The sequence below is a fragment of the Octopus bimaculoides genome, chromosome 2 (assembly GCF_046866305.1).
Source record: "Octopus bimaculoides isolate indiv1 chromosome 2, ASM4686630v1, whole genome shotgun sequence".
NCBI lineage: Eukaryota > Metazoa > Mollusca > Cephalopoda > Octopoda > Octopodidae > Octopus > Octopus bimaculoides.
This window is the reverse complement of record NC_142929.1, coordinates 40389177-40416676: the sequence shown is the minus strand read 5'-3', so window position 1 is coordinate 40416676 and position 27500 is coordinate 40389177. Positions and strand designations below refer to the sequence as shown.

General features: G+C 33.0%; 1 protein-coding gene across 10 annotated transcripts in view; it reads right to left on the bottom strand.

The window, feature by feature from the left end:
* LOC106884224 (GTPase-activating Rap/Ran-GAP domain-like protein 3) overlaps positions 1 to 27500 on the bottom strand; it is a 1447782-nt gene that overhangs the window by 1013664 nt on the left and 406618 nt on the right. For all 10 annotated transcript variants that reach the window (XM_089343952.1, XM_089343984.1, XM_089343968.1 and 7 more), the window contains one exon: positions 20371 to 20529. In XM_089343952.1, the coding sequence (XP_089200078.1) occupies positions 20371 to 20529 (159 nt within the window). The remainder of the gene's footprint in view (positions 1 to 20370; positions 20530 to 27500) is intronic.

The following is a 27500-nucleotide window of genomic DNA, read 5'->3' as shown; positions in this document are numbered from 1 at the left end:
TAAGTGTTGTAGCTGATAATATAGACTAACATTCACCCTTCGAAATTTCTCGTATTGTGCCTGAATAAGAAAACATTGTTAAAAGTGGCGAGCTGGCAGAATCGCTAGCACCGCAGAGAAAATGCTTAGCGGCGCTTCATCCGTCTTTACTTTCAAATTCTGCCGAGGTCAACTTTGCTTTTCATCCTTTCCAGGTCGACAAAAATAAGTATCAGTTGAGCACTGAGATCGATGTAATCGACTTACCCTCTCCCTCAGAATTGCTGGTCCTATGTTAAAATTCTCAGAAATCCCTGGCTTGGCAGTGCTAGCGAAGAGCAATGCTAGATCGAAACAAACACCACAAGCACGGAAGCGCTGTCAGGTAGGACTGTCCGAGATGTGCGCAGCGCGATGAAACCTCTATGCACGCACTTGTGCCATGTCCGGGTATTGCTGACTTGTTGAATAGCGGTTATAGCGTGTGACATGAATTCGTTATCGGCCGAATCCATCCTGGCAGTCTTCCTCTCTCTATTGGTAATGGCAAAATAGGTTGTAAGCTGGACGAGGCTAAAAGCATTAAGGAAAGACACCTTCCTTTTCGGTCAAGCTCTCATAGACTTTTTAAGAAAAGTGAAGATGGAAAGGGAAGTGTTACCCGCCAGCGAATTTGTAAAAAAGATGGGTGACTGTGGCCAAAATGGTTAGTGTAGATGACTCTACTCTAAATATGTTCTTGTAGATTGGAGTGCATGGGAGAGGATACGCTCCTTTAGTAATCAGGATGATTCTAGATCGGTGAGGTTCCTTGAATGGTCCTAGCTGGAGTTTCTTCTTTATCAGAAGGACTGTACCATTCATGTTATCACACACTTGTATACTATTCTTTTATTATTTTCTTTTATTTGTTTCAGTTTATTTGTTTCAGTTTGACTGCGGCTACGCTGGAGCACCGCTTTTAGTTGAACGAATCGATCCCAGGTCTTATTCTTTGTAAACCTGGTACTTATTCTATCAGTCTCTTCTGCCAAATCTCTAGGATACCGGGACGCAAACACACCAACATCGGTTGTCAATCGATGGTGGTGGGGTGACAAACACAGACACAAAGACAAACATATATATATACACACATGCAAACATACATACATACATACACACACACCTATATATATATATATATATATATATATAACTCAAAGGAATTCCAACTCTGTTTTCACGTTTTATTTATAATCTTATAATATTAATATAAGATATAAAATAATATACTAAAAGGAAATGAAATGAAGTATTTTCTATTCACAATCATTCAAACCCCTTTGTCTGTATATATATATATGTATATATATATATATATATATGTATATATATATATATATATATATATATATATATATATATATATATATGTATACCAGATCTACTCTCATGGCTTTGGTTGACCCGAGGCTATAGTAGAGGACACTTGGCGAAGGTGCCACGCAGTGGGACTGAACCCGGAACCATATGATTGGAAAGCAAGCTTCTTACCACACAACCACTCCTCCGCCTGTGTATGGTTTTATCGCATTTCATTGTCATTACCATTTCTTTCTGTCCATCCTTTATGTTAATTCGAACACAAATTGTTGCCTCTCCTTGTGATATCCCACTCATCTATGCCTCTGCGGCTAACAAAAGAAATTATTATTATTATTATTATTATTATTATTATTAAAAATAACACGCTGGGCGAAATGCTTAGTGGTATTTCACCCGTCACTACGTTCTGATTTCAAACTTTCATCTTTTGGAGTCGATAAATCAAGTACCAATGAAACACTGGGGTCGATGTAATCGACTCCTCCCCTCCTACTAAATTCCAGGCCTTGTGCCTTTAGTAGAAATGATTGGTGTTATTATATTTGTTGTTGCTGTTATACAGGTGGCAAGTTGGCAGAATCGTTAGCAACACGGGTAAACTGCTTAGTTACATTTCGTCCGTCTCTATCTTCTGTGTTCAAATTCCGCCGAAGTCGACTTTGTCTTTCATCCTTTCAAAGTCGATGAAAAAACGTACCAGTTATGCACTGGAGTCTATGTAATCGACTAATCCCATCGCTAAAAATGTCAGGCCATGTGCTTATAGCTGGGTTCTTCTTCTTCTTCTCATTATTATTATTATTATTATTATTATTATTATCATGTTGCTCAGTCTCGTTGAAGTCAATAAAATATGGCAACACTACTAAACTATTGAAGTGGATTTACTTGGCCCTTTTCTTTTAAATTTGAGATCTTCATAATATGTAGGAAATAAATATCGAAACTTCGATATATTCACGTCACCGAAATCTTAACATTTGATTGTAACATTGCCTCTGTCATTTCACGGCAACGATATATGCTGATCATTTTTAGTTCTTCCATTATTGGACGAATTTTTCCGCTTCCTCTTTCTTCAGCTATTTTAGCATTTTCAACAATATCGTATTTACACAACAAAATTAAAAAGAAAAAAAAAAAAATTATTCAAGTGTTATCAACAAATCACCATTCATTGATCGGTAGAATAAATAAATTTTTGTTTATTTCTATTGGACGCAATCAATCGACATGGAAATAAGTCGACTCAGTTGTAAATATTACAATAGTGGAATAATTTTGTTTAGAAAAATATCAGGAAATGTATAAAGTGTAGCTAATGACAATGTAATTAAAATAGAAAATCGTAACAAATTGTATAAATGAATTACAAATGGAAAGATAATCTTATCAACATATATACGGACTAAGTGATTAATTCTATTATCACTTATGGTAATACATATGTGAGGCTGGCCAGGATGAGTTACTGCCCTTGATACCTTGTCAAACACACGTACGTCAATGTCGTCTTTGCTTTTACATTTTTGCAAAAACAAAATCTATTTCCGTGAGATGTAAATAACCCAGCGAATATTTCATGTACTATATTAGATTTCTTCTCTGGCTTCCAAAAATTGGAAATTTCTAGAAATTTGGAAATACTGTGAAAACCGAGCAATATACTGTATCTTGTATTGGGTAAACAGAGTCTGTTGCTGAATTTGGTTATTTTGCAAACTGTGTTAAAAATACACCTGCTCTTTACTTTTATTAGTGGATTGATAGAGGTTAAACATGCTCTGCTTTAGAACAGTATTAATTTGTGATTGTACCTGTTAAAGAAAGGAAGTTGTATACATTTTTCGTTAAATATCCATCGCATAACAAGTATACAGTATACATGAAAATAGTAGGATATATTTCAAGAATTTTAAATGAATTAATAAATATCATACAGACTCAACGCTAGAAGTGTATTAATTTGAATCTGCTAAATTCAATTTAGTCCTTTAAGTAGTTCATTTTATATCTTAAGTAAATATTTAGGCTGTCTTCAGAAAACCTGAAAATCCAGAAATTCAATCCATTTCCGGGCTCACGTTTGCCGGATATTTGGTCTGGTACTCCGTATAACTGTACTTATAAAGATGCACGACCAACTTTATTCTGATTGAAATTAAGCTGACAACTGTCAAGTACCGAAGTCAAATATTCACAATCATTCTGAACAGCAAATCAACGAAAACTAAATGCACACATTAAATCAATTCTCTTAAAGAAACCCGGTTAGAGAGGAACTATCAATTTCAGCAATAAGTACATTAATTCTTGTCAGATAGCTCCTCTTAGTACCGTATAAAATCCGAAAACGCAATTTTATACAACACGTAATGAAATTTTTCTGCCTGGCTTTATCAACTGTGTGATTTTACGCATGAAATATAAATGACAACTATTTTCTTTTTCAATATTTATTATTATTATTATTATTATTATTAGTAGTAGTAGTAGTATTAGTAGTAGTAGTAGTAGTAGTAGTTTGTAGTAGTAGTAGCAGTAGTAAGGCAGCGAACTGGCAGAATCGTTAGCGCGCCAGACGAAATGCTTAGCGGTATTTCGCCCGTCGCTATTATTATTATTATTATTATTATTATTATTATTATTATTATTATTATTATTATTATTATTATTATTATTATTATTCAGTAGTTTTATTTTTATAACGTGCTTTCACTTCACTGCCGAACGCAGCTCTGTGTACCTTGGATATGTGCTGTGGTTTGCTGTGATGCTCTTATGGTTACTGTATTGAAAGTGTTTTGCGTAGGGTGTGTGCAGTGCCCAGTAGTGCAATTTTCTCTTACTATCATTATTATTATTATTGTTCAGTAGTTTTATTTTTATAACGTGCTTTCACTTCACTACCGAGCGCAGCTCTGTGCGCCTTGGGTATGTGCTGTGGTTTGTTGTGGTGCTCTTATGTTTACTGTATTGAAAGTGTTTTGCGTAGAATGTGTGCAGTACCCAGTAGTGCAATTTTCTGTATGTTATATATATTTGTAAGTCCTGGTGTTTTTGTTATGTATTTGTCTGAATATTTTTTTTATTATACCTAAGGCACCTACAATGATAGGAATTGTTTCTGTTTTTAGATTCCACATTCGAGTTATCTCTATTTCCAGGTCTTTGTATTTTGAAAGATTTCCGTTTCTTTTAGAGAAACGTTGTCATCTGCTGGTATTGATACATCAATTAGAAATCATTTTTTTTCTTCATGATCTTTGACAACTATATCTGGTCTACTTGCCTTAATTTCTCTATCTGTGTGTATTGGCATATCCCAGAGTATGGCTGCTTTCTCGTTTTCTGTGACCTTTTCTGGCGTGTGTTTATACCATCTTTTTTCTGTTGTTATTCCATAATGTTGGCATAGCTTCCAGTGTATATAGGTCCCAGCTCTGTCGTGTCTGTGAATATATTCCTTCTTAGCCAGGACTGGGCAGCCAGAGATAATATGATTTATTGTTTCTTGTCCATCTCCACATATTCTACAGTTACTTGTTATATTTCTTTTCATTATGTGTTTTTGGTAATTTCTGGTGGGGAGGCTTTGGTCTTGTGCAGCAATTAAAAATCCTTCAGTCTCTGCTTTGAGTCCTGAGCTTCTCAGCCATTGCTGGGATTTTTCTCTGTCTATTTCTTTCGCATTTAGTTTAGCCCAGTATTTACCATGTAGGGGCTTTTCTTACCATCGTTTTATCATGGTCCGTTGCTGTTCTAATTTTAGTTTGGATTTCATTTGTTTTATAGCTTTTGTTGTTTCTTCTTCTTCTTCTTCTTCTTCTTCTTCTTCTTCTTCTTCTTCTTCTTCTTCTTCTTCTTCTTCTTCTTCTTCTTCTTCTTCTTCTTCTTCTTCTTTTTCGTATTTGTTAGGTAGATTGATTTCTTGTTTGTATTTGTTAGCTTCCTTAAATACTGAAAACAGTTTTTTGTTTTGCTCGTGTTTTGTGGCTATTTGTATTAGTTTCCCTTGCTTCTGGAGTAGGTATTTTTGCAGTCCTATGGTGGTTATTTTATAATAGTTTTCTAGCTGTATAAGACCCCTGCCACCTTCTGTGCGTTGTATATATAGCCTTTCCATGTCAGATTTTGGGTGGTGCATCCTATATCCTGTCATTATTTTTCTTGGTTTCCTGTCTATTTTACATAGTTCGTTTAGTGTCCAGTTAAAGATGTTGTAGCTGTAGCTTATAACTGGGACAGTTAAAGTGTTGATACCCATTATCTTGTTTTTAGCATTGAGCTCTGTTTTTAGTATTGATCTAACTCGTCTATAGTACTCTTTCTTTATTTTTTCTTTCATTTGTGTATGTTGTATCCTATCTAGTTCATTGACTCCTAAATACTTATATGGTTGGCTTTCGTCTAGTTCTCTTATTTCATTGGCTTTATCTAGTGTTATATTGCTACTTTTAACCAATTTTCTTCTTTTCAGGGTTGCTTTGGCACATTTTTCTAATCCGAATTTCATATCTATTTCCTTGGTAAATGCTGTATAGAGTGTATCTTGTATTTGTGAGTTGTTTTGTTTAGATTATATTATTGGATTGATAGTGTCTTGCGTAAGATGTGGGCTGTTCCTAGCAGAGCTATTTTTTTGGACACTGTGTAGGGTTGAGGATCCAGAAAAAGCTTCTACATTTTTGTTCATATGATTTTTTATCATACCCAATGCTCCAATTACTATGAGTATTGATTTTCCTTTCATTCCCCACATTTTGAACGCTTCAATTTCGAGGTCTTTGTACATCGACAATTACTCTACTTCTTTTTTAACAATATGTTGATCAGAAGGAACTGCAATGCCTATCAGTAAGCAGGTGTTATTATTACTATTATTATTGAGTGAGAGAGCAGTGCATGCCATCAAAGTGACACTGGGGTAAAATATACGAAGCCCAGCATACTCATCAGGACTACCCGTCTGATAAGGGTACACCAAGCACTTATATCACAATCATATGTGAGCGACATGGTGATTTCATATCAAAATAAATAGCGCATGACCTTGCAGGTAGGGCCCAGTATTCTTCAGGTCGAGTAGCCCATCCCGCGCAAAAGGTCCCTGAATAAGGGTTGTTTATGGTTGTTGAACTAAACACCCAAGTTTCCAGAGGTGAATTATTCAAACCCCAAAGAATTCCTCTCAACACTTAGCTTTGATGTTCCCTACTATTTCTGCTCGTGATCAGAGATCCACATATCGTCAGCCACCAAGGGACATGCTCAAGTGGTTAAGGTTAAACAAATGACAAGCAAATATGTGGTATTGAGTAGAATATTTACTGTAGGCCATCTTTTATACCAAGACAGAACATGTACATGATATCACTTGCAATCAGTTAAGATCAGAATCCATGGGAGCCAGTGCCTGGTACTGTATTAGGGCATATTATTATTATTATTATTATTATTATTATTATTATTATTATTATTATTATTATTTTATGTTTGACATTTGCGTCTATCTTTCTGTTAGTTTGAATGGTGAAGTTCCAGAGGAATGCAATGTGATCATTTTCAAGTACTGAGGGTGGTTTGTGTTCCCACCAGTTTTTGTCATGGGGCAAGTCCAGGTTTTTGCATATTACCCAGTGAATATATTGTGCAGCTCTATCATGCCTGTTGAGATACTCTGTAGGCGCAAGCAGACTGCACATGGAGACAACATGATCGATGGTCTCATTTTGTTGTTGGCATATACGACATAATGGGGAGCTGCCGTTCTTTAATATGTTGGCCTGGTAGTTCTTTGTAGGTAGGCATTGATCTTGGGCTGCTATGATAAACCCCTCTGTTTCTGATTTCAAGCCAGAGGCCATTAGCCATTGATGGGTAAGTGCTTTGTCAATATCTGCATTATTCGCTCTCTTTGGGTATTTGCCATTGAGAGGTTTTCCATGCCATTTTTCAGTCATAATATCTAAGGCAGCAATTTTAGCACGGGTTTTCAAGCGCTTAGCTTTTTCTGCAGGTGTTTCTAGTTCGTCTAATTCTTGAATTTGTTGCAATTGGAATTCACTTAGATATTCCTTTGCCTGTTTTGTTACTGAGTAAGATGCTTTCTTACTTTCATGTTTTGAGACAAGTTTTAGCATCCAGTCCGCAGAGTTTTTCAGATAGGTGTCTAGGCCAATTGTGGCTACCTTCATTGTTAATGCCAGCTGTAGAAGTCCTCGGCCTCCCTCTTTTCTTGGTAGATAAAGACGTTCTATATCTGCCTTAGGGTGGTGCATTCTATGCATTGTCAACAGTTTTCGTATTTTTCTGTCAACATTACATATTTCAGTAATTGACCAGTTAACGATATTGAAACTGTAAGTCACGACTGGTATGGCTAGAGCATTGATCGCTTCGATCCTGTTTCTCGCGTTCAGCTCTGTCTTCAGTATTGCTCTCACCCTGCGATAACATTCTCTTCTGATCCTTTCCCTCATTACTGAATGCTTGATATTGTCCCCTTCAATTACCCCTAGGTATTTGTAGCTCTCCGCTGGTTCTAACTCTTTTATGACATTTTGCTGGTCAAGGTTCACATTAGATGTTTTTGTCATTTTTCCTTTGATAAAGGTAGCTTTTGCACATTTATCAAGGCCAAATTGCATCCTGATGTCATCACTGAATTGTTTAACAATCGCTAGTAGGCCTTTGAGTTGTTGGTCATTTTTTGCAAAGAGCTTTAAATCATCCATGTAAATGAGATGATTTATATTTTTATCAAATATTTTATAACCATACTGTGCATCATTGAGCAATTTTGAGAGTTTTGTCAGCAGTTCATGGCTCTCTCTGGGAAGGCATTCAGCCAGAAGTTAGGAATTTTATCCTTTCGTGGAGACTTCCATTTGCTTGACCTCCTGAGAGCAGATCTTATATCTCCTACCTTGACCCCCTCCCACTTTTGCTCCTCTAAGGAGTCTAGGTCTGTAGTTATTCTATCAATCCAAGGGGCCTTTTCATTGTGTGCTTTATCTTCTGCCCAGATTTTATTCCAAAATTCTTGTACTTCTTCTTCTTCTTCTTCTTCTTCTTCTTCTTCTTCTTCTTCTTCTTCTTCTTCTTCTTCTTCTTCTTCTTCTTCTTCTTCTTCTTCTTCTTCTTCTTCTTCTTCTTATTATTATTATTATTATTATTATTATTATTATTATTATTATTATTATTATTATTATTATTAAAGGCAACGAACTAGCAGAATCGTTAGCATGCCGGGCAAAATGCTTAGCGGTGTTTCGTCCGTCTGTCCGTACGTTCTGAGTTCAAATTCCGCCGCGGGTTCGATAAAATAACTTCCAGTTGATCAGGAGTTGATGTAATCGACTGGTCTCCTCCCTACAAATTTCAAGCCTTATACTAAAAAGGTTAAAGGCGGCGAGGTGGCAGAATCGTTAGCACGCCGAGCAAAATGATTATCGATATTTCGTTCATCTTTACGCTCTAAGTTCAAATTCCGCTGAGGTCGACTTTAGCCGAAATTGCTGGCCTTGCACCAAAAATTGAAATTATTATTATTATTATTATTATTATCATTATTATTATTATTATTATCATCATCATCATCATCATCATCATCATTATTATTATCATTATTATTATTATTATTATTATAGAGTGAGGGAGCTTCACACGGCATCAAAGTGACGCTGGGGTAAATAAATACGAGGCCCAGTATACTCATCATGACTACCCGTCTGAGAAATTTACCCTGGGCACATGTATCACAGCTATATGTGCGCGACTTAGGGACCTCATATCGAAGGTTAAATCAATTCAATCGACCTCAGTGCTCGAGTGGTACTTATTTTATCGACCTCGAAAGGAAAAAACCAAAGTCGAACGAAATGTCGCCAAACATTTTGCCCGGCGTGTTAGCGACTCTGGAAGCTCACTGCCTGAAGACCAAGCCACATGTTAGTTTCAAATTTTCACACAAGGCCAGCAACTTCGAGATAAGTCGGGAGCAAATAAGTCGGTTACTTCGATCCCAGGACTCCGAAAGGATGACAAGCAAAGTCAACCACGAAAGAATTTGAACTCAGATCGTAAAGACTAAATGCTGTTAGGCATTTCACCAGGCGTGTTAACGATTTTGCCTGCTTACCGTTTTAAAACCAACCGACATATTAACAACTGAAGCGATCGGCGCGCAGATGATCAACTGGTAAATCAAAGCTATCCTGCGCATGAAAAGCCATCCTTTATAAGCACATGTTATAGAACAGAAAAGTCAATTAATAATGTCACTTCTCCGAAGATTTTGTGAAGGAAATGTTTTAACAACGAATAGGTGAAAGTAAATGCCATCAATTTGTATCATTTCTTATAACATGCATTTTCTAGACTTTATAAACAAAAATTAAACATACACACATACATACAAATATAAATGCATATACATACAGGTATATATTCATTTATACGTTTCAGCCCAAATGCTGAGGTCATGCAGGAGCATGGATATATATATATATATATATATATATATATATATATATGTGTGTGTGTGTGTGTGTGTGTGTGTGTAAGAATACGAATGTTTCATACGTGTTTTTTTTTACTGATGAATACACTGATTATATCATGAACAAATCCGTTTCTGCTGGTCACCATCTTTTCTATTTTTTGATATTTTCTCTGCGGCAAATTTTTAATCTTTAAGTTGTAATTGACCAGAAGGAACTATTATTTTTTCTTTTTTGTAATCATATAACTAGTGTATCCACCAATAAAAACATCTCCGAAACAGATATAGTGAACTTCAGCCTATTTGTGTTTTCTTTATGTAAAGACGAGACCTGGAACCTTCTTTACGTTGGATCTTGACTTCAAAGGGAATCGTGAAAATACTTGCCGGAATGTATATTCTTTTTTCTTTTATTCTTTTACTTGTTTCAGTCATGCTGGAGCACCGCCTTTAGTCGAGCCAGTCGATTCCATGACTTATTCTTTGTAAGCCTAGTACTTATTTTATCGGTCTCTGTTGCCGAGCCGCTAAGTTACAGAGACATGTACACACCAACATCGGTTATCAAGTGATAGGTGGGGGTACAAACATAGACACAGACACACACACACACACACACACGCACACACGCACGCACACACACACTCACACACACACACACACACAGACAGACACACACACGCACATAGACACACACACGCACGCACCCACATACACATATGACGGGCTTCTTTCAGTTTCTGTTTACCAAGTCCACCTGAGGCTATAGGAGAAAACACTTGAGAGAAGGTACCACGCAGTTGGACAACTCGAAATCATGTGGCTGGAAAGCAAGCTTCATACCATACAGCCACGCTTGCGCCTATATATGTATATTTTCCATACACATGTGTACTTATATGAATGTGTTTATCGATATTTCGATGTGCGTCTATGTGAAGTGTTAGAGCATGTCCATATATACATTGATATATGCATGAGTTTCTGCATACGTTATTCACGCGGATAAGCTAACCTCGACTCTGATTTGGTGTCCTTATTATTAAGATACTTTGATATGAACGAATCCTACAAATAATTAATTGATTTTATACACACACACGCACACACACACACACACATACACACACACACACATACATAACACACACACACACACACACACACACACACACACACACACACACACACACACACACATATATATTACGTACACATGCATAAGTATGAATTTCTCAAATGAATTTCTGTCTGTTCGCACTTCACTTTCTTTTGCACTATCTCAATCTATTTCACCCTACCTCTCTCCTTTAAAGTTTCGCATCTTTCCATATATTCTTGCTTTCAGTTCTTTGATTCTGGCTGTATCTATCCTCCTTTGTCTATCTGGCTTTATTTTACACACTATCTCTTGCCACTCTTCCTCTTCCCTGCACGCATACAGTTATATGTTAACTACTCATTAGTTTAACTGAAACTACACGGAAGCATTATACATATATTATTACCTTTCTAGTTTTGTGTTAACAACTACCAGCTACAGTGGAAGAAGGCAATTGCATATGAAGACTTACAGCTTTATCACTCTCGATTGATGAGAAGATCAATCACTTTACTCTTTGCGAGGAAGCCATCTAAGTGTAAAGTGTAAGTAATGTACCTTGTAACATTCAATGAAAAGTATTTAATAAATCAAATTACTAACCTCATGTCCAGAATCCATTTAAAAACAGTCATTCGCCGTGGTTATTGTTTGCATAGAATCTTGTCACGCTTTTTTAATGACAATATTAATAACTGTACTATTTGAAAAGAAGTCATATAGTATATATGTACCAGGGAAATGTAGTTTCATTCTATTCCTTGCAATACAAAAATATTTTACATACATGACACATGATGGAATATAAAGCAGTTATGTTGACATGGGTGCCATTGGTAAATTACCTAATGTAGTAATTCAGGTTCATCGTAAAAATGGTAACGAAATTATTGTTCCACCTTTCACCATGAGCGATCGAGTGTTTCCGGAAAGGAAGATATCTGTAGTATGTATTGTTCAAACTGAAAACGGCCGCTATATGATGTTCTTTTTCCCATATACACTCATGAACATGAGAGAAATGTAAGTGGAAAAGAAATATTGCAAGACAGTGACAAAAAGGAAGAGAATGGCACTTTGTAAAATGACAGAGCGTAACAATACGAAAATATCGGAAGAAAAGGAAAAATGAGAGAATAACAACTGTGAAATGAAAAACAAAATGATGAAGTATGAAAGGGAAAAGGAAAAAAAAAAGAAAGTGATAAGGGTGGGGGAATATGATGCAGAGAAAGAAGGAAAATTAAAAAAATAAAAGCTCAAAAAATGGAAGGAGACAAGGAAATAAGATTGCAGAAAAAGCGAAAGATGGAAAAAAAAAAGAGAGCAAAAAAATAAAAATAAAACGAAGCAAAACAAAAATATGATTAAACGAGACAGTGTGTTGCAGAGAAAATTTAAAGAAAAATTATGGACGAATGCAATGGAAGAGTACTACGTTCACTTGTGATCCTAATCATTATTAAGCATCTGAAAAAATCTGTATCCTATGACTCTGCATGCAAAATATGTAGCAAGTGTATTGCTCAATATAACAGAAATGTGCGTATGTTTCTACTGAAGCTACCAGAAAACATGGTGGATCTTCTTTTGAACACCATTTCAGAATCAAAACATTTTCGATCATGTGATTATGCTTTTCAAATGACATGGTCCGATGCAAAATGTATCAGGGAAAGTGCATTTATGCTCGGTTTTAAAGTGAAAGGATCGATCTTACCAAAGAAATAGTTTTCTCCATTCGTTTCAAAAATAAAGAGGCGTACTTTTTACAGGTATATTTTCTAGATGACATTAAAAAAAGGAGCGGAATTATTCTGTAAAGCCTTTTCAAGCACAACTTTAGAGCTCATTTTAAATCTGGAAGAATTACTACATGAAAGCCAGTTTCATACCAAAAGATTTTGGAATGGATTAGAATATTCTTCCATTCTGGATTTACATGTTATCACTCATGCCAACAAAAGACAGTCTGAAGAGCACCGGCTGATTTACTGATCCCGAATTTACTGAAGTGGTAATTGTTACGACTGAGAAATTCATGTGAAACGAAATATTATTTTGAAATGTCGTAATGCAAACTATAAATTCGGTTATGCAATATATATTTTACTACTGAAAGAACTAAAACTGCAAATCAAAACTTCCTAACCAAAGACAAATTTACATTAAGGGGTTTGTTTAAATTTGCCAAAATGAATCTTGCTTATATCCTACTGTACAAAAAATGAAGTTGGCGTCCTATTCTACATGAAACAATAAACGAAGAAATTGTAAAAACGCAGGACTGAGGTCGGAGGCCAATGTTCTTGTAAGAGTTCGCCCAACTCAGTGAGGCAGTTTCTACTTAGGGATGCTTCCTCATGGAATTTCTTACCCTCACTTCTTTGTCGATGTTGTAATCGCTAGTGGTTATATTTAAGCTTCTTATAAAATAGTACCTTTTACCATATCATTGCTACATGCTGAAGGACGCCGCGTGTGCTGTGGTGAAGAGAGGCAAGTTTCAAGACATTGTTTGCTAATCTATCCCAAAACTGGGATTTAGGTAACTCAGTAGCAATAGAATTAAACTACAAAAACAATATTGCAGAAAATTACAAATATGAGATTTGCCAGGAATTTTATCATATTTTCATATGTATCTTTTTGAAAGCAGTAACTTAACAATACAACACTTAAAACAAACTTTTCACAGCACTAAAGAATTATAAAGATGTTAGAGAAAATGAACCAAATTGCTCTCATTCTTCATTGCCTTTAGGTGGGTTTTATATCAAAGAGGGAGATACTTTTCTTGATGCTTATACAGCAGCTGGTAAAATAAATAATCTATCGCTTGTCCAAGTTCAACAACAGAAAAAATTCCTATGACAGTTACTCGTCAAAGTATCGCTGCTACATTATTTTCTGCAGGAAAAACAGCAAATTCCACTTCCAAAGTCTTTATGAATTTATTTAAGAATGAACTACAATGCGTGATATTAGCAAATATCTGGGGTGTGACAAGTATTAAAGAAATGTCACCTCAATGTTTATGAGGAGCGCGCAACAGGATATAAAGAAAAAAAAGACAGCTTTGGAAGGTCTGATTATGAAAATTCTCAAAGATTTGCGGTCAGCGCTTGTACAATCACAAAGCAGATGAGCTATTAATTTACTTTACTTTATATTATTTGTGAACATATGTGAGAGCTACCGTTTTTGCTGAGGATTTCACATCGAAGAATTTGTTTAATATGCATTAAAACTTGAAGAAATAGGTACCCTTGATGCAAAAAATTTGGTTCAACCTCAATGTGCACAAGATTCGTTAGTCGATAACCTAATTGCAAGAATATTCCCAAAGTTTTAGGACTACCAACAAAATTGCAAATATTTATGTGACGGAACATTATTTGCATTAGGAAAATTATGACTATAATGTATATGTGCCGGAATTGAAAATCTTCTTCAACTATTCATTCCTGCTTTGTCAGGTAAACTGTAAAATTCTGTTACAGATTTACATAAAACAAACAAGTAACTGGAATAAATAAAGCAGTCAGTAGGTGACTTAGAACATCACACACACACACAAACACATACACACACACACACACTATATATATATATATATATATATATATATATATAAATGTATGTGTATTTTTTCAATGTGTGAAAAATGTAATTTTGCAGTGTAAGGGAGATAATCGTTCTTTATATCCCTTTATACGTAATAAAAATAAAACTAGGACTTTTAAAGATAATTACCCCAATGACAAGATGTGTCCTCGTAAAACAGTTTGGCTGATCATTCCATATTATAAGCAGATCAAATCCAGCCTCCCTTACCGGTTTCGTGAAGCTATAGATGAGAATTTTCCAAAAAATACCAGATACCATTCCATTATCAATTCACACCGAATTAGGATAGGTTTTTCAAACATCAAAATCCTTTCACAAATCATTTCTACGCATAATAATAAGTTGTTAAATATAAATCCACTTAATAGAAATGATAACAGTGATATTGTTAATGCTAACCATTCTTTGAACACTAATAAAACAATATTAATATTTGTGATATAAATTCGAATCGTGTTCGTTTCCTTAGATGTGATTCTAAGACTAGAAACTCTGTTCATCAATGTAAAATTACTTCCGGTTCTGATTTCTTTCCTTATATTGTAGCTCATCGTTTCAGTTGTCGAATAGAATATCTAACCATTACTCTACATTTAGACATATCAATAAATGCAACAATACTGGGCTTAGTAAATAAATTTGGTCTATAAAGGAACATGATAAAAATTCGATTTGGAATGAAATTTCTTTCTAAATCTTTCCCATATGACAAAGATAAATCTTTTTGTCCGCTCTGTAACGATGAGCACTTTCTCATTCTTTTCTCGGAGAATACTCTTTAAACATGTTTAAAGAACGTGTTTATCGTTGTAAACATTGGCAAAAACACACCTTTAGTTCCCATAAATAATTTCTACCAGCCTATAAAATTCGACCTTTAACAGTCTTCTTACATTTCATTTCCTCTACATATATCTATTTCCACGCTTTTAAACTTTTCAACACGAGATTTCTCATTCTTCCTCTTCCTCAATTTCCGCTTACAAGACGTTGGTTGATACGTGGCTATAATAGAAGACATTTGCCTAAGCTGCCCAGTAATACTATCGAACACGAGACTCTGTAGTTTCAAAATGAATTTCTCAGCCACACAGGCATAAACGTGCTCTATTAAATTACTTTCAGAATGTTCATTTACATTATGTAAAGTAACCAATATAACGTGTAAGAAGATATTGGTCAGTGGTAAGACACGTAAAGATAATAGTTCTAACCTAAAGTAATCGTTCTATGTAACGTAAAAGACACAAACATAAAACAATATTATTTATTCAGAAATCCAATTTATTGAAGAACTGCAATAGTTATAATCGTTATTTGTTCAGGTTTATAACTTTAGCTTTACTACTACTGATGTTGATAATATTTGTAATACTTGTCAACATTGCACTGATATTGCTTAATCAACCGCCGTCAGCCTTAACATCTAGGTGATTGTCTGTTTTAATATCTTAGATATAACTGCGTAGCTTCAACGCTCCGTGCAATTATTCTGGTGATATGACTTAACGCTAATACCTCCCTCACATTTTTGTGAAAGCTGAGACAAGCTATGATTTTTGGGGTTGAAACAATATTAATAAATGACGATCTGGACGTTAATGTCGTCATTATTTTTATGAGGTCAGCTATTGAAAGTAAATACTTTTTGTACCAAGTCTCTTTTGAGACTAAATTTGATTTCTAGTCATATTTGTTCATTTACTCTTGAACCATCAAATTTGGAAGGAATGACAGCTACAATAGAGTAGCGTCAATTTCTTTCTTATGATATATATATAAATAATAAAAGCGAAACAGCCCCCAGAAACATAGTTTCGGGATCAGTTCCGGGCGGACTAAAACAAGTTGTGTGCATCTGGTAGAAAACAGCCTGCGAAGGCCTACATATGTATGAATATAAATATATATATATGTATCAGAGATTTATTATTGTGTATATATATATATATATATATATATATATATATATATATATATAGGAAACCAGTGAGTTAATTATTAATGCTTATTTTATTTGTATCATGTTGAGCACAATAAAATATATCAAATAAGTGAATACAAATAAAATTTAGATGGACATTTAATTATAAAATAAGCATTAAAAGGCCTACGCATGTTCAGTCTAGTCGCAAGGTAAACACTACTTCGGATCTACAAGATTCGAATCATGTTAAAAGTTGTAGATTTTAAATATAACCTAATTAGACTAAATTAGCATATATAAATATAGAAAGTAATGATCCTAAAACAATCACAAATTACTTAGTTAAAGATATTCAGCACAGAATTAATTACCTTTCATCTAGTCAAGAGGTTTTTAATATAAATAAGAATTATTATAATCCAGCATTAGGCAGGATACAAACAGAAAAGGCAGGATATAAACAGAAAATTAAATTTGACAGACATAAAGATATCCCACTGACAGACAACTAGGTAAATGAAAATATGATGAAAATAAATACAAATGAACCAGAAATTAGAATTAACAAGCATTAAAAAATAAATAAAAATATTTACAATAATAATAATAATAAAAGTATGAATTACAATCAACAGAAATGGACTAAACAATAACAAAGAATAAAATATCTTCAAAACGTAAGAAATTCATTCCATATATAAAATATTCAAATAGGGACAAAGAGAAATGCCAGAACAACAATAATAACAGTATCTGGCTTATTCTACCTTATGGTAAACCGATCAAAACTAATCTTATCCGTGTAATTCGTTCAATCATTGATAAGCATTTCACTTCTAATAAATATAGTTCTATGATTAATGATAAAATAATAAGGATTGGATTTTCTGTAACTGAAAACCTATTTAGACATATATCATCTTTTAATAAGGTAAAACTTGATACATATTACGCAAATAGAAGTAATCCCCCTCTAACTAACAACACAAATAATATCATAATATCCCTATAAACAAAAATAACAAACATATCTAAAAAAACACATGAACAATAATGCAAACATAACTAACATATCTGCTAATTATTTAAAGGGTTAAAGAAAAATGTAAATTTAACAATTATTGTAAACGAAAGGACCTAGTATACCAGGCAAAAGTTGAAGCGAAAGCAATAGTTGCTTTTATATCGGAGCGGCTGCGTGTTATGTGAAAACTCGACGTGCGAACCATGAAATCTCCTTTAGAAATGTAAGTAAAAGAAATAGCACAGGCCTTAGTAAATTTATTTGGAAACTAAAAGATAGCAATATTACTTATAAGATTAAGACGGCCAGCTGGCAGAAACGTTAGCACGCCGAGCGAAATGCTTAGTGGTATTTCGTCTGTCTCCACGTTCTGAGTTCAAATTCCACTGAGGCCAACTTCGCCTTCCATCCTTTCAGAGTTGATAAATTTAGCACCAGTTGCGTACTGAGGTCGATCTAATCGACTTCCCCGCTCGCCCCCAAAATTTCGGGCTTTGTGCCTAGAGTAGAAAAGAATATTACTTATAAGATTAAATGGAAAATTAGTGAATAATACCATACTCTTACAGCTGTTTCTACCAAAGCTGACACACCATATCAATATCATACAGAATTTGTACAAAAATTGAACAACGGTTGGACAGAGGTTGGACAGTAATTGAGCCACAAAGCTTCATCAGATTGTCCCTAACGGTAAGAATCAGACATGCGAGGGAGAAAAATATAATAATAGAATAATAAAAATAGAAAATAATAAGGAATGGTAAAAAAGTCTTTGCCTTATATATATATATATACATATATATATATATATATATATATATATATATAAAAGTAACACATGAGTTATGTATAAGGAAAATAAGACAAGGTCGAAAATGCTAAAATAATTTTATGATAAAGTACATTTATTATCGGTTTCCGTCTTTAAGACTTTTCAACTAACAGTAAAATAGCAATTAAATTAGAGAAAAATAAATAAGTGAAATATTTTGTAGATATTTACATTGGTAAATATTTCTATAGTCTTCAGATAGACTGTCTTTCTGTCTCTCTTTCTTTGTGAATGCCTCATAAGTATGTAGCAGTATATATATATATATATATATATATATATATATATATATATATATATATATATATATATACATATATATATATATATATATGAGTGTGTCTGTGTGTGTGTGTGTGTGTGTGTATAATATATATATACATATATTTAATATTTAATATATAAATAAATAAATGAATAAATAATTATATATATATATATATTAAAGTATTATACTAAAGAGGATATTTTGGATATTTCAGTAGATTAATAAATAAATTTAGTATTAACCACCATAATATATTTGTCTTAAGAAGTGCAAACTAAATTCAAGACATAAGTTTTAATTATGCTATCATCTTCATATAAAATGATTATAAGTATATAAATTAAATATAATAATAGTGTATAATGCTATTAAATATAAATAATAGTATATAATGCTATTAAATATAAATAATAGTATAATTAAATTTAATAAAAGTATAATGCTATCATCTTCATATAAAATGATTATAAGTAAATGAATTAAATATAATAACAGTATATAAGTAATTTCATAACAGACCCAATCGTAATTAAAAACATTTCTGTTGTAAATATGTATTTCCGGTTATTTTCCCGTAAGCAATGAATGTGTAACATTATAAACATTGATTTTCATTGGTTATTTCCTCTGATAAACTAGAAAAAAAAATATTAATACGCATAAATAAATTTGAATAATTCTTAAATATAATTATATATCCTTTTCAATAATTATGCTTATAAAAATATTTCCTGTAGACCCTATATTGTATAGTATATATCATCATATATTCTTTCGAACTTAAATGCACATAAAAATTATAGAAAAATAAAACTATTGGCTTACTCGAATTAATTTTCTTCTGTAAAATTAAGTAAAATTCAGGTAATTTATTTATTTATATATTATTATCATTTTTATGTAAGAAATAATGTAGTTTAACATCGGTGTATTTAGAAACATCTGAATTAATGAATCGTTGATTAAAAGTTTTCTTTAATGAATTTCGTGAGTGAATATAATATATCCTTATTTTTGTTTTCATAATAGCATATAGAAAATATTTCCTACTCCACAATAAATTCTTGCAAACGCTTTTGTAATAACGAAAGTGATAGATTTACAAAATGAAATGCAATATTTATTACAATGGTTTACAATAATTAGTACTTTTCAATTTCTACGGCCTCAATAGGATACAAGTAATACAAACAGAAATATAAGTTGACACACATGTGCACACAAGCATATAAATATGAATATATATATATATATATATATATATATATATATATATATATATATATATATATATATATATATATAAAACTAGATTGGCCTTCATAGTGGCATGTAGGAATAAATACCCCTCTGCGATTCATCTACAAATGCAGTAACGCGTGATGAAATATATGAAGGATGATAAACCGGATGTTCACGGATACTACAGATTAAGCACCCCAAGGGTACGGACGGTGATGTAAAAGTCAGGTGATTTGTGGAAACGCGTGCAGCAATGCATGAATATTTATGAATTCCATCCAAGAATTATTGTTATTATATATACATATATATATATATATATATATATATACATGCATATATATATATATATATATATATATATATATATATATATATATATATATATATATATATATATATATATATATATATATATGGGAAAGTTAGTTTGGTTATTTTATTATATTTTTCTTTAGAGCAAAATAAGTTTGTAACAATAAGACTTACCCAAGTTGAATTGCATTCGTTGTTGGTGAAAGGTAACTGCCGGATGACTGTCTTCTCTCCTCTGATACACTCCGTAGCATATGCCATGAAGTGCTGTCTATCGACGCTCTCCCTTGCATTGCTCTACGTCTACATTCCGCCTGTCTTTCACGATTAATCCTGCAAGAGATTAACAATTCTTAAGGCAAATATGAAATTCGATTATGCATTTGGTATCGTCGTTTATTTTAATAAAAATTAGGGTTCATTTATTCAAATAAAGTCCTGTAATGTTTACCTTTCAATATGTAAATAAACTTATATAATTCAGAACTGGCGAGCAAAACATGATTAATGCAAAGCATCGGTATATTATTTCTGTTTGTGCATACGTATATGCATATCTGCGATGCGGGTACACTGTCCTGCTTTGAAGAACTTATATAGCGTAACCTGGCTGTAATGGAAATCTCGTGTAAATTTAATAATCTTGAAAACTAAAACTATGAAATGAGTGTATGTGTTAAAATAACTTCTCTCTAGAAATAACTATTTGATATGACATGTCAATGTATATGACCGCTCCTTTCGTCAATATTCTCTCTCAATTCTTTGTATGTATACGTTTGTTGCTTACAGCGTAAACAAATGAGTTCTTGAAATTTAATTGCTTTTCCCAGAGTTTCTTTTTTTAATTTTCATTACTTCATTCTTGCCAACAACCTCTACCTATCCTACTCCTCTCCATACTTTAATTTTCATTGTTTTTAGCATTCTTACCAACATCTCAATCTACCGATTCCGTTCTCCTTCACGTGGTCATTATATGTATTAATTGAAATGACTTTGTTTTTAATAGCTCAGTATTCTCAATATTCTTACCAATATTCTCAACATTCTTTGGTACTTTTATGTTTTCAGGGTATCAATTTATCTTACCTTTTTTCATTCTTCACAGCATCCATAGAAACGTTTGTTACCTATATCCTCCACAACCATCTTTTCTGTCTTCTAATTCAACTAACCTTGCTATTTCTACTAACTTTAATATCTCTCTCTCAATCTCTCTCTCTCTCTCTCTCTCTCTCTCTCTCTCTCTCTCTCTCTATATATATATATATATATATATATATATATATATATATATACATCACTTCCTCTCTCCCCTTCCCCCTCTCTCTTTAATTTTATGTTTCAACTTTTACGTTCAAGTTACTTTTTCCGATGACTGCTTTTTTCTTGGGCTCTAACGTTTTATTATTTGGCATGGACATTTTTTGATCTATTGCCACCGATGTGGGATTTATCCTAGAACTAGAACAACATAGAGCATTATATTATCTCTCCGGTTTCTTGTTAATCTTAAAAAAATTCCTTCTCAAGAGAATTTGATGCTTAATTTCCTCTATAACTTGGTACTGTATTTTGTCCCTTTTGGCCTTATGATCTAACTTTTCTTTTCATTTTTATTCCTGCTGTTCCACAAAACTCGGGCGAACTTGGGCGACTATGGAAATCTGTTGACTAATGCGGCAAAACTACTTTTTGTTACTCGTTTAAATGATGAAAAACTTTAATAATCTTGCATGGGCCTTCTGTGTGTTCTACCCAGAGTCTTTGCCTAATTTTTCGTTCATGTATTCTTATGCCCTCAAATGAAATATTTAAAATATTTTAGAGTAACGATTACCATGGGGGAGATACAGATGGGATCATGCATGATTGATATGATGAATGAAAGACATTGTTGGTGAGGTAGCCAACATTATAAAAGGTGTAGCTAGAAAGCCGTCCTTTTATTAGACCTTTTATTTCTCTTGACTGAGAATTGAAGATCAATTCTCAACCAAGCGAAATGAAATATCTAATCTTTTGTGAAAAAGTGTCGACATAAACACGTCACTTTTCTCAGCTGCACACGCACGTACGTATATATATATATATATATATATATATATGTGTGTGTGTGTGTGTGTGTGTGTGTGTGTGTGTGTGTGTGTGTGTCTGTATATATATATATATATATATATATATATATATATATATATATATATATATATATATATATATATATATATATATAAACCGAATGTAATAGATATACAAACATGGCGAATCTACCTATTTCTCCATATATAAAATGACGATGATCTTTAATCGGGTTTCGATCCTTATTGGATTCTCATCAAAGATGTATACGTCTCTTGACTAATGCGAGAGAAAAATAAGCTTCAGAGAACTGGAGCAATTAACGTGAATACTATGAATATTCAAGACTTTATTTAATATTAGGTCTCTCTCAACGGGATCTCACTTCATGCAGTATCAAGGTATGATTATATATGTTTACATATATCATACCATGCCTTAGTACTGTTTTGTGGCTGACTTAAAAATTCCGTGCAGCATATAATCTTCATTAAAGTAATCTCAGCAGCCTGATGAATAGCTACGCTGAAAAGAGTTCATCGTGAATTGATTTAAATGAAGAAGATAAGGACGTATCGAATAACGCGAGTAAAATGTATCTAACGAATTGAAATTTTCAGTTTATTGAACATACAATTTTAGCAATGAATTAGAAATAAGTTACCAAGGACCTTGTTGTTGCTTAACAGTAGACATATATTCTGAAAAGCATTGCAGTCGAGGCCAATCAATATTTAAGATAGTTTTTGTTAGACCCTCTTATACAACAAATTCTTTCTATTACGATAAGGAATGAAGTACGATTTGGTTGCTATATATTGTATGTAGAGCACTTACATAGAGGTTCTTCCATTGTCTTCTCTGTAAAAAATTTGTATTCTTGATTGAATCGATCTCCGTGAACGATTGCAGCTTATTTTACAGACCACAGAATAAACAGAAGCAAAGACCATCTCAATAAAATTGGAACCCAGTACGCATAATTTCAAGCCTAAATATGGCTTCTGATCTTCTGGTTGTGTTTGTTAAATCATATTTCACTCCTATCGTATTGTTGTTGGCACTCCGTCGCTTATGACGACGAGGGTTCTAGTTGATTTGATCAACGGAGCAGCCTGCTCGTAAAATTAACGTGCAAGTGGCTGAGCACTCCACAGACACGTGTACCCTTAACGTAGTTCTCGGGCATATTCAGCGTGACACAGAGTGTGACAAGGCTAGCCCCTTTCAATTATAGGCACAACAGAAACAAGAAGTAAGATAAAGTTGTGGTGAAAGTGTATAGCAGGGTTCACCACCATCCCTGCCGGAGCCTTATGGACCTTTAGGTGTTTTTCGCTCAATAAACTCTCACAACGCCCGGTCTGGGAATCGAAACCGCGATCCTATGACCGCGAGTCCGCTGCCCTAACCACTGTGCGTCTGCACCCCTATCGTATTAAAAATAACAAAACAAACAAATAAAGGAATTTCATAAATTATCTTAACTATGCAGTAAAATTGTCTGTCTTGAACCATTATTTATTTTCGTTCGGATATTCTTTTACTTTTCTAGGATAAATGCAATAGCTACTAGTAATTTGTTGGGATAAATTATTGCGATTTGCTTCTAGCAGGAGCAAAATGGCAATTTCAATTGCTTACCATTCACCGTTTGAGTCATTTTGATTCTATTATATCAGTAATAACATTATAAATATGGGGATTTGTATTCATATAAGAAAAGTTTGTCTAAATTATTTAGCAAAAAATATGAGGAAGCAGCTATCTGTATTGATCAATGCAAAAGGTAATATTTTCTTAATGTTTATTTTAATCCTCTTTTTGTTGTTAAAATACCCAATTTTAGCTACATTAATAGCATTGACGATGATGGGAAATAAACAGAACTGTTACGTAAAATATTTAATAGTATTTGAATGTTAACCAATAATTTATATATGCAGGAGAAAATGAGTCATAATACAGCTTTACGTATCAAAAGTTTCAATTAGATATTTCTCGATAACAGGAATCGCGAAGAAAATTCTAAACATATTTCATTTTCAGAACCACCATGGTGGTCATGGCAACTACAATAACAACAGCAACAGTCGTGGCAGCAGAAACGCTGTGATTTAATCATAACCGATAATTGAATGTGCTTATAACAACAAATGATTTATAGTTGATTTATTTTCCAATATAGCTATATTCCTTGCAGTTCGATTTATTTTTCTTCTTTGTTTTGAAAAATTCTAAGGTTGCGTTTTCAAGTTTTTTGTCTCTGTCTTTATTATCAAGAATATGCTTTGATAAATCTATCTTAATTGGGATTGGATCTTTATACTCTAATTTGGACTAAAATGCATCTTTGCACTTGAGATCATTAATGAGCAACCAATTAAAACTATTCGATTCACGTAGTTTCAGTTTCCAATATTTTTCTTTTACATAGCTTTGTTCTGAAGGCAGAATGTTTGCCTACAGGCTTCACAGACACTCCTGCCCCAGTGAGATCACCAGAATTCCTTCTTAGTGAGTTCTGAAAGATATACCTAGTGATGCAGCTAAAATCTGATGAAAGTCTTGAAAACGCACGCGATCCTTCTATTTATTTTATATATGAATACATTGAGCATCATATATCAAGAATTTAGGTAAAAGATCAGCTATTTTGAGGGGAGAGGATAGTCGATATCATCAACTCGAGTACTTAACTGATATTTTATTTGATAGAACTTCGAGAAGATTGTTTCAGATCTCTAGGCAAGATTTGAAATCAGAGCATAAAGACTTGCAAGAAATTCTGTAAGGTATTTTCTCCAACGTTTCTGCCAAAGAAACTGTCATCATATCAAATTAAATGATTTGCTATTAAATTACAAAGCCAGTAAATTTCAGGAGAAGCGGATTAATTGATACTATTGACCTTAGTACTTGACTGATACTTAATTGTATCAACTTCAAAAGGATGTAAGACGAAGATGACCTTGGCAGGATTTGACCTCAGAATGTAAAGAGTAGGAAGAAATAACACAAAGTATATTTTCCGAGTCTCTGACGACATATAAAAAAATATTGCCTCTAAAATATACATACAGATACACATATACACATATACATACATTTTGAGATATTACATAAATTGTTAAATATCGTAGGAAAACATTGAACTGGTAGTAAGATAAATTATAAATGAATACCTCTCATTATGTAACATCGTATATTTAACTTCTTACTTAAACTGTGATCGACTTCGAATTTATCTTTCATTCCACTATTGTAAGGAAAAGGGCTAAATAATTTTGACAACACTCATCGTCAAAAACTTTATGACTTTTGAAAGTTTCAGAAAACAATATTAACTTATATGAATTTAGAAATAAGTAAATTTAATATGCTTTTATGTGTAATGCGTAGGTTTACATATTTGTATATTAACTCATATAAATATGTGAGATACAATATGAATAACTCATAGGAATATAGGAACAAATACAAATTCGAATAAACGTATATTTCGTTTCAGCTACTAAATAAGTAAACGTACTTTTATTATTATCAAAGTACAATGAAATAAAGTGACTTGAGAATTATTCTCGACAGGATCACAACGTTTATCATTATTATTATTATTATTATTATTATTATTATTATTATTATTATTATTATTATTATTATTATTATTATTATATAGTGAAAACAAGTGCTATATGATAGAAACGCTCGAACAAATATATTGTAGATGCATGGCTCGTATACGATAACTTTTAATTAATAAGTTTGACACAAAGAAACAAATTCGAAAGAATTCGAATCATTGGTGTTATTTCATGAATACTGGAGACAAGAAAAGCAGAGTCAATACAAGTAAGATTTTTAAATTTGACCATACATAATATAAGTAACCACCGCAAAATATTTTGTCTGCTACTCTGTTGTTTCTTCCATTCGACAGCCGCCTATTACCCATCTAATTGATATTAGACGTAATAAAGGCGAGGAGCGAAGAGTAAAAATAGGCTACTTATATTCACTTTATCTAGTTTCAAGTGTTTGCATCAAATTAGTATGGGAATTCGCTTGTATTAACGAGTTATTTACATAATAATGTTTTTATCAACTACATCTGTGTTATAGTATGGATTCATTGTTGAAAGCTCTATTTAAACTCTCATTCCAACCTTACGAAATTTACAAATATATGTAAAAGTTATATATATGATAGCTCATTAATTGGAGCTTTTGAATGACAAGTGACTTAGTCAAGAGCACAGTGCTATACTGTTGTAAAATTTAACTATGCTGTTGGCTCTCTCTATTAGAGATTTGCAACTATTACTTGAATGTTGCGGTAAATTTCATATTCCTCACATATAACACAGAACACTATATTGCTTTCTATATCTACAAAATTGTATCGTAATTTAATTTTCAAGCTAAGTGTAGGCAGACCATACATTACTTCTATTCAATGTGTGATCTCTTAACTCTAAAACGTCAGGCGATGATACAATGAGCATTTGTGAAACACAAATACAAACGTCTGCATTTTCTGATAAAGACAAATATCTATAAATGCATGCCAAAATACTAGACCGACAATATTACCTTTTATTTCTGTTTTTTTTTTTAAGCAATGTTATTCAAATTTAAGCTATTCTATTCTATTTATCTATCTATTTTACGTATACATATTCAGATTTTTATTGGGTTGTCGGACGAGGAAAGAAAGATGACATCTATGACAATCAAACCGTTCCAAGCAGGTGACGTCGTTGTTGTTGGTGTTCAACGAGAAACCTTAAAAGTTTTTATTTATGTGGGATCGAGTACAGAAATACACTCGTCGGCGACTCCAAAACATAAAAGAAATAATTATTTAGCAAATTGTTTGTTGTAGACTTTGGTGAAAAAGAGACGGTAAGATTGACAATAGGAACAAAAGTTCATTGCATGAGGCGTGTTTTAACAGAAGTACACAGCTTTGTAATGCAAAAAAGATGTTAGTGCAGTGCGCTTTTGGTAAGAAAATCTTATCATCTAGATGGTCATAATGTGGATACTTCGTGAAACTTATGTGTATGTAGGACATGTATTATCAACGAACGTATAGCTTACTGGAGCTGACTAGATTAGTGGTTCTCAAAACTTGGTTAGGATCGAAATTGAGTTTCAGTATGACTTTTTTAGGGTTATGAACATAAAATCTTTAGCATATCAAAGGTTTCATAAAATAT